The following is a 12,083-nucleotide window of genomic DNA, read 5'->3' as shown; positions in this document are numbered from 1 at the left end:
TTCACGGAAATTTTTGGACATAAAATGCATTTTTGGGGTTCCAGGGACACTTACGGATGCTCCGGAGCCTCCGAAAAGCCCCTCTGTGTGGAATTTGAGGCCCGCAGAAATTTTGACGGTTGGGGATTTTACACGACTCTCATTTCCCGGAAATGGATTTTCGCGATCTTTTTAAATTTTTGATGCCAATCGACGCGGCGCCGCTTTCTGGTCACAAGAAATATAATTTTGCTGGGAAATTGAGCAGAAAACACGAGAAAATTGCGAAAAACTGAGTGTGTGAATGAGACATATAGCGCTCTAATGCATCCGTCTCATTTTCTCTTCAATCAACAGTGCCATAAAGTAGAAGTGGTTGCTTTTAGAACTAATTTTAGGGCGCTAAATTCAAAAAATAATCTTAAAATATGAAAAATTAATAAAAATACAAAAAAAAATAAGAAAATTTCAATTATTTCTTTGATTTTCTCTTTCCTAAAGTCTTTTTAACAAACTTTTTAGATAAAGTTTTACCTCCTAGACCCATTTTCATCTTTCCAGCGACGTTTTCTCCACAATTTCTTCCATAAATAAAGATATTTCAGTGAAAAAAAAATCATTTTTCTAAGGAAAATTTTTATTCCTTTCTGTTTTTCTTCAAATAATGAATTTAATTATTTTTTCGATTTGATACCTAAAAAAAGAACATTTATAAAACCATTTACAGCACGATTATAGTCTGACTATTGAATATATTTGGGCTTTCCATCTTTGTCCCAGACTTTCTTCATCTTTCGGAAAGCAAAGACAAGGTAGAGGCCTGAAAGAAGAGTAATAAAGGTTAATTAATGTTTAAGAATCTCTTGTCTGAAGATGAGAAAACTCACTGGCAGCTTCCCATTCGGACTTCGAGAGAGTCCCTACGCGTTTTGCTGGTCTTCCGTGTGATGCTTGTCTATCCATGTATTCCTGAGCATGAGCATACTCATGTCTATCACCCCCACTGAGATTCCCATCACGGGCAGCTGGGTATGTCTCTAGGCCCTGCATCTTCTCAATCAATCCCCTTCCACGGGGGATCATGCGCTGATAGAAATCCCCAAAACGCTCCCTCATTGTGAGTTCCAGCCCAAACTTCCGCGCCAGTTTCACCAGCGTTGGGAAATGAACTAGGAATTCCGGACAGTCGACAACTCCTTCGAGGTGAAAGTTGTACTTTGCCCCAAAGAGCGGTGGCTTCTCGGTGTCACACTGAAAATCAATGCTGTACACATCATTGCCGAATGTGTGGGAATCCGAGAGCTTCTGCCGTCGCATTATCTCATTGGCATCGGGGATTGTGCCAATGAAGTAGCCCCCTGGCTTTAGGCACTCCGATGCATTGCGGATCATACACTCAGCCTGGGGCAGGGACTCGAAGCAATAGTGGAAGGCAAATTGGCAACTAACGAGATTGAGATCAATTGATGCATCGCGGTAGCGCTCCCGGAGACGATCCAGCGTGGAATCACACGCAAAGAATTCCGCTGTAAATTCCGGGGCGAATCTCTTGGTTCGTGCCAACATTGTATCATATCGCGTTCGGCACTGTTCTATGCTAACCTGTTGGGAAAAAAAACAAATTTGCATTTAAATTAAACAAAAATCAGGTGAATTAATTGAATTTCTCACCTCTGCAATGTCTGTGCAAATAAGATGCGAAATTCCACCTGAGGAAAAAACAAACATAAAGAATTATTGAATTTTCCCACATCTGCTGTGGTCCGGAAGAGAATTTTCATTCTTCCTCACCCTTTTGCCACTTAAGGAGATCACCTCCTTTGCCACAGCACATGTCCAGCACTCTCAGTGGGGCCCCCATCTGCAGACTCTCCTTCACCTTTGTGATATATTCATTGACAAGCATGCTTTTGATCCAGTTGTTGAAATTCCGCAAATAAAATATCCGGGACTTATTCCTCTCCACCAAGCCCTTCTCCTCGAGCGTATTGTAGTGCTTCGCCACCACTTTTGTGTGCTCCCCATCGATTTTTTTGTATTTTGTGACCGATTCTCCCTCATCTTCATTCACCTCACTTTCATCGCGTTTTCTCTTTTGCGAATCACGCGGTTTCTCTTCGTCCACCTCATGCGCCACTGCCCCCACATCTTGGGCATCTTCCCCACTACTTTGAGGTGTCCTTTCAAAGGTATTTTCCACAAAATCGGTCATTTTTCTCAGGGAGGAGGAAAAAATTATGCGGAAAGTGAATTTTTGTAAACACAACTTGTCAAAAACTGCGTCAACAACGTCAAACTACTAGAAAATGCACCGTTTCCCCCATGCGACAGCAGCGCCACGCGTCAAAAGGAAGAGCTGTCAAAAAAATTTATCAATTTTTCTCCTGTGTGTGAAAAATTATTTTCCGCATATTTTGATACATTTTACAAATGTTAACTAGTGGGAAATATTATTAGATAGTTAGATAATACTTAGTGCGACCGAGTGTATGTGTTAAAATGATATTACTCGAAATCAACAATAAAATAGTCGAGGAAACTTTGACAGTGAAATTCAGAAATGCTCTCGCTGGGTGAGTTTGCCTTTTTTTTCAACAATTTTCCGGCACACCGCGACCCTCCCGCCTTCCCGGCATCCCTTTGGTGTGGCCACATTGCCGCCCGGGAGGGAATTCACGTATTTTTGGGCCGTGCAATGGGGGCGCGCTCATTGTGGGCGAAGGAGAGAGCATGGGAGTGGATGAGTCACGCAGTGCGGCGTGCGGAACTGTCACAAAAAAACCCCATGAGCCCCGGGAGGAGCTGCAATACACACCCGGGCGTGAAATGAACCCAAATTGCCCCCGTACAGGCATCACAGGTGCCCGAAGAAACCGACAAAAGCACAAGAAATCATTGCAGGTGCCCCAAAACGCCCTCCCACGTACAAACATTGAGATTTCTGGGATATTTGGTGATTTTTGAGACTTCTTATCGTTCCCCACCTTTCTGGGCGTTGGATTCTTCCAGCAGGGCTGCTTTTGTACAGTATAACTATCTAGAAATCCATATCAATTTTATTTCTGATAAGAAAAGCAATTCTGATTACAAATTTTTGCTTTTGCCCAAAAAGGGGTGCATCATTCCGTGTAAATTTGTACCTTTGAGAGGAAATGAGGTCATTTACTGCATCTCCGGAAATATGCAATCAAAGAGATTTTTTAGGCTTGTTCTTTCTCTTTTATCTCAATTATCGTGGAAAATGTTTAGATTGTAAAGGAGTTTACTCGTTCCTGTATGGAAAAAATTATAATTCAAAGAAACAATCGGGACTCACGCTATTTGTGTAATTTTGTAGAGAAACCACAGAAGAATAAGAAATCTTAAAAAAGGGTTAATTTTCCCCAAAGATCAACTGGTTAAAAGTTGCAAAAAATTATTTAAAAAAATAACAATGACGTCACTGTTGTCTTTTTGTCTCTTTTGAGCCCTTCAATTCATGGAATATAAAAATATCTTGTTTAACGTGTTTAACCCTTTCGCGTTCTTTGGTTCATACGTAGACCCACACGTGAAACATTCTATTTTCCCAAATTTTTATGATTTTAATTCTTATTCTACGTTAGAAATCAGGGGGATGCACAATCCCGAGAAATCAGTACTTTTCATGAAGAAATCGTCGATACAGATCAGACGAAGAGATTAATTTACAAAATTCCACTTGCAATCGAAACTACATTTTAATTAGCTTTCGATTAATCCCTATCTCATCACCCGGATTGACTTATTAAAATGAAAAAAAAAATAAAGTTTTTCTCGGGAAAAATTCGATATTGATCGAGATTCGAGAATTCCTCATACATTTTTCTCAACAAAAAGTGAATTTGTTTCACATAAATTGAGGTTAAACTATCCCCTTGTTAGAAATGCATGAAAATCACGCAGAAGATGCCAAAGAAGATATTTTGCCAGAGAGATGTCTTTCTGAGAGCTTCCCTAAAATTTAATATCGTGATAAAAAAGAGAGTAATTATTCAATGTTTCCATATTTTCACACGGACGTGGAAGGGCTATAAACATCGACAAAGCAATAACATTGATGTTTCATAGTTCCATAAAAGGGTCAAAAATCACAATAGTGACGTCATTGCTTACATTTTTAGGTAAAATCTTTGCTAGCTTCTTTTAGTTAATTCTAATGGAAAATGAAAAGCCTCTGGTCATTTCTGAGAACTTTTTTGATCACCTACAAAGATTACACGAGTTTCTCTATGGAAAAAGTAGGGGAGACCGGGGTAAAAAGAGTCATTTTCGAATTTTCAAATGCCAATTTCTCCCAACTTATAAATCGGAAAAAATTAGGGTGGAAAGCCCTATACACTTACAATTTTTGACAGTAATTTGGAGGTTATGTGATCAGTACTTTGGGAGTTAAAAAGGAAAATAAATTTTTGTCCCATTTCCCAAACTTTTGCGTATTGAGAAAAACGAGTTTTCCGAAGTTTTCCTTCAGCAATTTTCTAATCTGATAATTTTTCTCACTAGCTGGGTTACTTCACAAAACGTTGCCAAGGTGTATTTTTCAACAACTTTTAATGATTTTTCTGAACAATTATTTGAATCAAAACATACCCCTTGGGGTAGATCGTGTCAATCCATGTAAATCATATGGGAGTTCGAAATTTTTGACATATTTTCCATCCATTTGTTGCAAAATGGCGTGATTGAGAAAATCGCAAAATTCTCTGTTTTAGTGCGTAAAAAAGTGAAATTCCTTGTCGCGAATCAATAGGTGAGAAGTTTAGCTATCAACACTATCAATCTCTCAGGTGGAAAATCCTTGGAAATGTCGGAAAATTCCACCGACTTTATTTACCCCACTGGTTTTACCCGCCGCGTTTAAAAAAAGTCAGAAGCGGAAGGGTTTAGGAAAAGCTCGAAAACTCATATTTCCCGGGGAGATAGAGAAAAGTGGTCTGAGACAAAGTTGTAGGCAAGGAAATTTCCTATAAGAATGACCTATTGAGGAAATTTTCTTGTCCTTGGGGAATCCTGCAGATAAGGATTTATGCAAATTGACTTTTTTTACCCCGGTCTCCCCTAAACTCCTTTATTGTTAAATGAAACTTTATTTATTTTTGTGAGCTTAAAGACCTCAAAATACTGACTTAAAACCCTTTTAAGATCAAAGAAAGAAAAGGAAGAAAATTGATAAAGAAAAAATCAATTTTTCTTCTCATTGAATACCCCAAAGTCCTTCCTTTGCTGCGGATGAAGAGGCAAAAGATAGAAGAGAGTAGAAGTGGTGTGTGAGAGATTGTGGATGGTTTGTAATTATGCTGTGTAGTATGTGGTGTTGATGTCTAGCGAAGCATAACCCTCTACTATTAAGAGAATATGTGGTGTTGCAGTTTTGCGGAAATACAGCGAACCTTGAAAGATTTCGCAGTGACTCCCCCCCCCGCCACACACACATTAAACTAATGTTGGCCCCATTATCGCTCTTTGCAGGCAAAAGCCAGAGTCGATTGATGTCAAAGTGGCGGACTTTGATGGTGTCCTCTTCCACATTTCCAATGTGAATGGGGACAAGACTAAAGTGAGGGTAAGTATCTCGTGTGAAGGAGGATTTGCCTGTGGGTTCATGCAGCTAATCCATGGAAAAATCTCTTTTCTGCAGACGAGTATATCGCTCAAGTTCTACAAGCAACTGCAGGAGCATGGAGCTGATGAGTTGCTACGAAGGGAGTATGGGGATTTGCTCACAGACACCGAAGATGGGTACAATGTGTCGGTGCTAATTGACTTGGAGAATATCCCGTCGGATTGGGAGGCGGTGGCGCAACGAATTGGCTTGCTGAAGAGGAATTGCTTTGCATCCGTGTTCGAGAAGTACTTTGATTTTCAGGAGCAAGGTGAGGAGGGACAGAAGCGTGCTGTCATCAACTACCGCAACGATGAGACGATGTATGTGGAAGCGAAGGCTGATCGGGTGACTGTGGTGTTCAGCACAATCTTTCGCGATGAGGATGACGTGGTGCTGGGGAAGGTGTTCATGCAGGAGCTTAGGGAGGGACGACGAGCATCCCATACGGCACCACAGGTGCTCTTCTCGCACCGAGAGCCACCGTTGGAGCTGGCCAATTCCGATGCACGCGTTGGGGATAACATTGGTTACGTCACCTTTGGTAGGTTCTTAGCTGGAAATCCAGCAGAAAAAAGCCTTATTTGCTAACCTTCCTTCTTTGCAGTTCTCTTTCCGCGGCATACAAACAAAGAGACGCGGGATAATACGATAAATTTAATACACATGTTCCGACACTACTTGCACTATCATATTAAGGTGAGTTAAATTCACAATTTATTGTTAATTTACAATAAAAAATATTCTCTAAAATTATTAAATGAAAAATCTTGAGATAAAACACTCAAGAGATGGATTTTTTATCATTATTTTATCTTCCATCATTCTACGCTCCATCTCTCCCTCTATAATATGACCCATAAATACACCATTGAGACAATTTAGTGCTTTGAAGAGTGTGTGGCTTCACAGTCAGAAAGCACTAAAAACTGCATTTTAATACTCTGCCAGAGTTTATTTGAAATTTCTCATCGACTGAACAAAAAAGAATTAACAATAAAGCATGCGATATGGGTGGGAGAGGGGGAAATAATTAGCATTTAATTTCAAAATTCATGCAATTATAATTTTTTCAAGAGTGCTGTTGGATGTTAGATATTTGAGCCAAAAGAATTTAATCTCTGTGAAGCCACAATCTCTCGCCGTGCGCGGGGAAATCTCTCACTCAAGCTGAGCTGCTGAGGCAGAGAGAAGAAGGAAAAGTATAAAAGAAAAGAAAATAAAGAGAAGAAGAGAATTTAATTAAACATTTATGAAGTGAAACCATCAAAGATTCTTTCTTGAATTTTGGAATGAAATTTTAGAAGAAGATTATTAACCGGTAATTCACATTTTTTTGTGATTTATTCAGTCTTTTGATCCCAACAGAGGTAAATAAAATTGACCAGAAAAATCAAAATACAGATCGATAGAAAATCTTTTCTTACAAATCGCAAATTATTAACCCTTTAACGTTCAACGTGAAACATAAAAACATTGAAACATGCGCTATTTTATCGCGATTTTTATTCTATGAATTTTTTTAGAGGTTTTTTCTCAGTCAGAACGTCTTCTTTGGCCCCTTATGCGTGAATTTGATGCATTTCTAATATGGAAAAAACAATACATTCATAAATAATTGAAAAAATAAAATGTTTCACGTTTGGGTCAGCGTATGACCTAAAAAACGTTAAAGGGTTAAGATTATTAAGGAGTTTATTCATCCATTCAAAGAAATTAGTCAAGATGTTACGTCATTTTGCAGAGTCAAAAAATATTCAGAAATTACCAGAAAAATATTTCATTTTCCATTGGGATTAATTGAGGAAATTTGGCAGATATTTTGTCACCATTTTTCATATCAAAATTAAATGTGAAACATTTTATTTTCTTAAGTCTTCGCGTCAGTATGAAACATTGAAACATGCGTCCTTTAGTTGTGATTTTTATTTTATGGGTGCTCTCAGAGGTTCTCAGGTAAAACGTCTTCTTTGGCATCTTCTTTATAAATAAAAACGCATTTAAAACTTGGAAAAGCAATTAATTTTTAATTTGAATTGAAGAAAATCTTATGTTTCACGTTTCAGATTCTTTGGGTCATACGTTGATTCTAACGTGAAAAATTTTATTTGCCCAAATTTTTATTAATTTAATCGTTTTTCCAAGTTCGAAATGCACTTATTTCACGTAGAAGAGGTCAAAGAAAATGTTTTGCTTCAAAAATCATCCATTCAATAAATAAATATGGTAAAAAGAGCGCATGTTTCAATGTATCTTTGTTTCACGTGGACGCGAAAAGGATTAACAAAAGAGTTAAATTTTTAATAATTAATTCTGTTGCTAGAGGCTTCCGGTGTTCGTCAGAGGAAAATTTCCGCTCACCCAAGGAAAAGCACCAATTTATGCCAAAGCTTTTGAGCCCTTCACAAAGAATATCCGCCAAACATAAAAGTACAAACAAAGAGTGAAAAAGAAAAATTGAAAATTAAAAAGGAAAAATCTGCGGGAAATCCAAATGAGTGTGTGGAACATAGAGAGAGGAGGACAATCCCCAAGTAACAACAAGCAAAACCACTGAAGAAGAGCCACTATTGGGCTCGAAAGCTTTGGCATAAATTGCTGCTTTTCCTTGGGTGAGCGGGAAGTTTCCTCTGACGAACATCGGAAGCTCTCTAGCAACATAATCAATACGTCAGAAAAAGAAAGAAAATATAATTAATTCTTTTCTTTGACGTGATAAAGAGAGAGAAATTACGTTTTCACAATTAAATGTCCTTTAGATGCATTAATTTCAGAAATACCGCAACAAAAAGATCAATGTTTCAATGTCTAATTTAAGTTTAATGCTGAATGTGTGAAACATTCGTGCTAATATTTTGTCTGCAAGTTTCGACAGTATAATGTTTCGTGTTTGGACAAGCGTATGAATCAATAATCACGAAAATGTGTCAACTCCTTTCGCGTCCCCATGAAACATTGAAACACTGAAACATTCATCCTGTTTATCACAATATTTATTCTGTGAGCCAAAATTGTTTTGTGAATGAGAAAGATTTTCAGAGGTTAATGCATAAACTCCTTTTCCCTGCTGTTTCTAATGGAAATTTCGTCATTACTGATTCAATTTTAATTTCTTTACAACATAACGTAGAATAACATCGTTCAATGCGGCGAAAAATAAATTGATAATTCAAAAATTAAACAGAATAATAAAGTTTTCTAAAATTCCTTGCAGTGTTCAAAGGCGTACATCCACTCGAGAATGCGAGCTAAAACATCAGAATTCCTCAAGGTGCTCAACCGAGCTCGTCCTGAGCCAAAAATTACAGAAAAGAAAACCATTACGTGAGTTTTTTTTTTTCACCGTTGTCAATCTAATTTCTTTTATTCTTCTACTAAATTGTTTATTTTTATTTTCAGTGGTAGAACATTTGTTAGAAAGGAATGATCATGGGAATTCATCTAGTTTCACTAAAAAAAAAATAAAACAAAAAAATGAAAACTAAAATGAAAAATGATTAATAAATAAAAGAAAATGCATTTGTATGATAGAGGTAGAAATTGTGAAAAGAGAAAAAGGAAGAAAATTCAAGTAATTTAGCAATTTTGAATGAAGAAGATTTTTTCATTAAAATAGAAATCTTTATATAAAGAAAAAAATAGAGAGAAAATCGGGATTTTCGCATGAAAGAAGAAGGACGAAAAATACATTTTACATTTTAGTCACAATTTTCAGAATGTTGTAAAATGTGATTCTTTGTTTTTTTGCAGTACTTTTTTTTAAATATAAATAAATATTAAAGAGAAATTGTATAGCAAAACGGGAAAAATGCTAATAAACACCGTGTTTGAATGATTTTTTTCTTGATAAAAATAAAGGAATTGATGCAACGACATATGAAGGATGATCCTCTATCGCAGAACAATTTTAACCCATCTCATCTTGTAGGGGAACATAAAAAATAGAAGAATCGCGAGAGAAACTCCCCAATATCCACTGGGATCACATAGAAAAGTGCAGTGAAAGTACATTCCGGGAAAACATAACCTCAATTTGGGAACAACATTTAAATGAATAGGAGGAACTCCATTGTGTTCGACCAGCGTGGCATCGGGACCTCTTGAGCTTCTTTATAACCTTCCCAACCTTTCCTGCCTACCCGGATGAAGATTTGAATGATTTTTGCTTCACTTCTGTCTCCACTCCAAGAAGAGAAAAAAAAACTCAACGACGGGAAGTCCGGAAAGACAGAAGTGAAGCAAAAATCATTCAAATCTTCATCCGGGTAGGCAGGAAAGGTTGGGAAGGTTATAAAGAAGCACAAGAGGTCCCGATGCCACGCTGGTCGAACACAATGGAGTTCCTCCTATTCATTTAAATGTTGTTCCCAAATTGAGGTTATGTTTTCCCGGACTGTACTTTCACTGCACTTTTCTATGTGATCCCAGTGGATATTGGGGAGTTTCTCTCGCGATTCTTCTATTTTTTATGTTCCCCTACAAGATGAGATGGGTTAAAATTGTTCTGCGATAGAGGATCATCCTTCATATGTCGTTGCATCATTTCCTTTCCGTAAGATAAATGATTTTTTAATGAAATTTTTTTTAGTGTTTGTGAGGAAAATTCCGCTGGAATGCGAGATTTTATTTCTTTATTTCTTTTTAAATAATTAAAAGAAAAAAACTTTCAAAACAAGATGAATCGATACTGATGGAAATTATTCAATTAAAAATTTACCTAATAAATGATGAGAATAAAAAAATGAATAAAACGTAGTATTAAAAAAATAAGTATGTTGACTATTTGTTAATAATAAATAGAAATGAAGGAAAGAAAACTAATTAAAAGAAAAAAAGATAAAAAGTATATATTCTTCATAAAAAAGAAGCTCTCAAAGTGAACAGGTTTTTTCTATATATTAATAAAAAAAACATTTTTCATCTCCCTCCGCCCTGCGGGGAAGATGCAATGAAACTCAACAATCACTAATTCACACCTCCCAAGCACTTTAACTACGAAGACATTTTAAATAAATTAATGAGAAAAAAAAACTACATTAGAGGGACAAAAAAATATTAAATTGAAAAAAAAAATACTGTAATTAAATTTTAATGAAAAAAAAAAAACTATATTTGGAGCAGAAAAGAAAATTATTATTAAAAAAAAAAGAAGAAAATACCGTATAAAGAAAATCTGCACAAAGTTGATTAACAAAGTAAAAAAAAAAAGATGATAAATATTGACACAAAAAAGGACATTTTCACCCAAGAAAAAAACAAGAAGAAAATGAAGGAAAAATGTGTCGAAGCTGCCAAAAAAAATCCCAGATTATTAACATTAAATTTTACATCAATTTATGCGAATAACATTTAAACATGATGAAGAAAAGATGAAAAAAAAATCTAGCGCGAGATACAATGTAATGGAATTAATGGTAAAAAAAATTAAAATGTTTATTTGATATCACTGTGACGTCATGTGCTGGACTCTGAAGGGGCGACTCTCCCACTAAACTCTCACGCCATTCTTGCTGGTGGACTTCCCGTCGTAGATATTTGCCTTTCCGGATGTGGCGTCAGCAAGGAAATCCGCACGAACGCGTTCAACGGCTTAACCGCGGAAAGGGGGCGGGCGGGAGGAAGGGTGGTGAAAAAAAGGTCACAAAAGGATCCCTTCGTGAGAGAGAGAGAGAAACTTCTTAGTCTTAGCTACCTTTCTGCAAGTCCATGGCATCCATTTCGGAGTTGTGAATGCACGCAAGGCGCTCCCGGAACTTTCGGGCAATCTTTCGTCGCTGATAGTCAGCCTCGATGTCCTGCTTTGTGCGGGGGATGCGAAAACGAAAGCAGCAACAGAGCACAATGACTGGAAGGAACCACAAAACCAAAAAAACAAAAAAACCTTGAGAACTTCTCACAAAGGGCTACAAACTACCAGAGCAGGGCAACTCACTGAGACTTAGGGCTCCGGAGGCGCTGAGGAAGATGAGGTGCCACACACGGAATCCCCCGAGGGCCTCGTCTTCCAGCCACTCTGGCTCGTCACTCATCGCGCCAGCAACTGAGCATGTTTTGTGAATTAATATGCGACAATTGGATGATGAGGGAGTGGCACGGGCGCACCCCATGCTGATTATTCATCACGTTGCCACCCCCCGTTTTTCGTGTCCCGGCGCCTTTCTTCACCCGTGCTAAATGTGCATTCAATCGATACCGCGCTTAATGGTATCCTCCCCCCCACTGGATAACCCCCTGGGGCGCTATCATTCCCATCTTGTTAGATGATCTCATGATGCAGGCAATTCCTATGAGAAAAATTCTTGAGACTTATTTTCTTGATTCTCTCATTCTAAAATTAATTTTAATAAATCGGATAAGCAGTTTTGAGAATTATTTAGAAAAAATTAAAGTTTTTTTTTTAATTAAATTTTAAAACATTTTTTGATTAATTTTTTAAATCAAAGAATTTAATTTTTGGGCGCGAATTTTAGCGCCAATTTTA

General features: G+C 37.3%; 4 protein-coding genes across 4 annotated transcripts in view; 2 read left to right on the top strand and 2 right to left on the bottom strand.

Annotated features, from left to right (window-relative positions):
* Positions 1-598: 598 nt before the first annotated feature.
* LOC129789058 (mRNA cap guanine-N7 methyltransferase) lies at positions 599-2,330 on the bottom strand. The gene is made up of 4 exons (XM_055825685.1): positions 1,771-2,330; positions 1,651-1,688; positions 867-1,581; positions 599-799 (listed from the first exon to the last, which is right to left on the bottom strand). The coding sequence occupies exons 1-4, from the start codon at positions 2,189-2,191 to the stop codon at positions 723-725; spliced, it is 1,251 nt and encodes a 416-aa protein (XP_055681660.1). The 5' UTR covers positions 2,192-2,330; the 3' UTR covers positions 599-722.
* Positions 2,331-2,436: 106 nt separating this feature from the next.
* On the top strand, positions 2,437-9,438 carry LOC129789099 (probable actin-related protein 2/3 complex subunit 2). Its single transcript, XM_055825737.1, has 6 exons — positions 2,437-2,552; positions 5,470-5,563; positions 5,639-6,146; positions 6,210-6,301; positions 8,817-8,926; positions 9,002-9,438. Exons 1-6 carry the CDS (start codon positions 2,479-2,481, stop codon positions 9,027-9,029), a joined length of 906 nt encoding a protein of 301 aa, XP_055681712.1. The 5' UTR covers positions 2,437-2,478; the 3' UTR covers positions 9,030-9,438.
* Positions 2,580-12,083, top strand: part of LOC129789069 (39S ribosomal protein L3, mitochondrial) — a 227,469-nt gene continuing 217,965 nt past the window's right edge. Inside the window, exon 1 of the mRNA XM_055825699.1 lies at positions 2,580-2,584. The gene's annotated coding sequence lies outside the window, so the exon portion shown is untranslated. The remainder of the gene's footprint in view (positions 2,585-12,083) is intronic.
* On the bottom strand, positions 10,675-11,631 carry LOC129789182 (uncharacterized). The gene is made up of 3 exons (XM_055825831.1): positions 11,535-11,631; positions 11,295-11,447; positions 10,675-11,191 (listed from the first exon to the last, which is right to left on the bottom strand). The coding sequence occupies exons 1-3, from the start codon at positions 11,629-11,631 to the stop codon at positions 11,091-11,093; spliced, it is 351 nt and encodes a 116-aa protein (XP_055681806.1). The 3' UTR covers positions 10,675-11,090.

Source organism: Lutzomyia longipalpis, chromosome 2 (genome assembly GCF_024334085.1).
Source record: "Lutzomyia longipalpis isolate SR_M1_2022 chromosome 2, ASM2433408v1".
Classification (NCBI taxonomy): Eukaryota; Metazoa; Arthropoda; class Insecta; order Diptera; family Psychodidae; genus Lutzomyia; species Lutzomyia longipalpis.
This window is presented reverse-complemented; position numbering and strand designations above follow the sequence as displayed.

Bases quoted from the DNA above. Each gene is read 5' to 3' on its own strand.
- LOC129789058 (XM_055825685.1), bottom strand. From the start codon at position 2,191: ATGACCGATTTTGTGGAAAATACCTTTGAAAGGACACCTCAAAGTAGT. The intron at 1,689-1,770 runs GTGAGGAAGAAT...TTTTTTCCTCAG, and splicing joins TCTCCTTAAGTGGCAAAAGG to GTGGAATTTCGCATCTTATT. The intron at 800-866 runs GTGAGTTTTCTC...CTCTTCTTTCAG, and splicing joins GTCCGAATGGGAAGCTGCCA to GCCTCTACCTTGTCTTTGCT.
- LOC129789099 (XM_055825737.1), top strand. From the start codon at position 2,479: ATGATATTACTCGAAATCAACAATAAAATAGTCGAGGAAACTTTGACA. The intron at 5,564-5,638 runs GTAAGTATCTCG...TCTTTTCTGCAG, and splicing joins GGGACAAGACTAAAGTGAGG to ACGAGTATATCGCTCAAGTT. The intron at 6,302-8,816 runs GTGAGTTAAATT...AATTCCTTGCAG, and splicing joins ACTTGCACTATCATATTAAG to TGTTCAAAGGCGTACATCCA.
- LOC129789182 (XM_055825831.1), bottom strand. From the start codon at position 11,631: ATGAGTGACGAGCCAGAGTGGCTGGAAGACGAGGCCCTCGGGGGATTC. The intron at 11,448-11,534 runs GTGAGTTGCCCT...GGTTCCTTCCAG, and splicing joins CTCCGGAGCCCTAAGTCTCA to TCATTGTGCTCTGTTGCTGC. The intron at 11,192-11,294 runs GTAGCTAAGACT...TCCGCGGTTAAG, and splicing joins TGCCATGGACTTGCAGAAAG to CCGTTGAACGCGTTCGTGCG.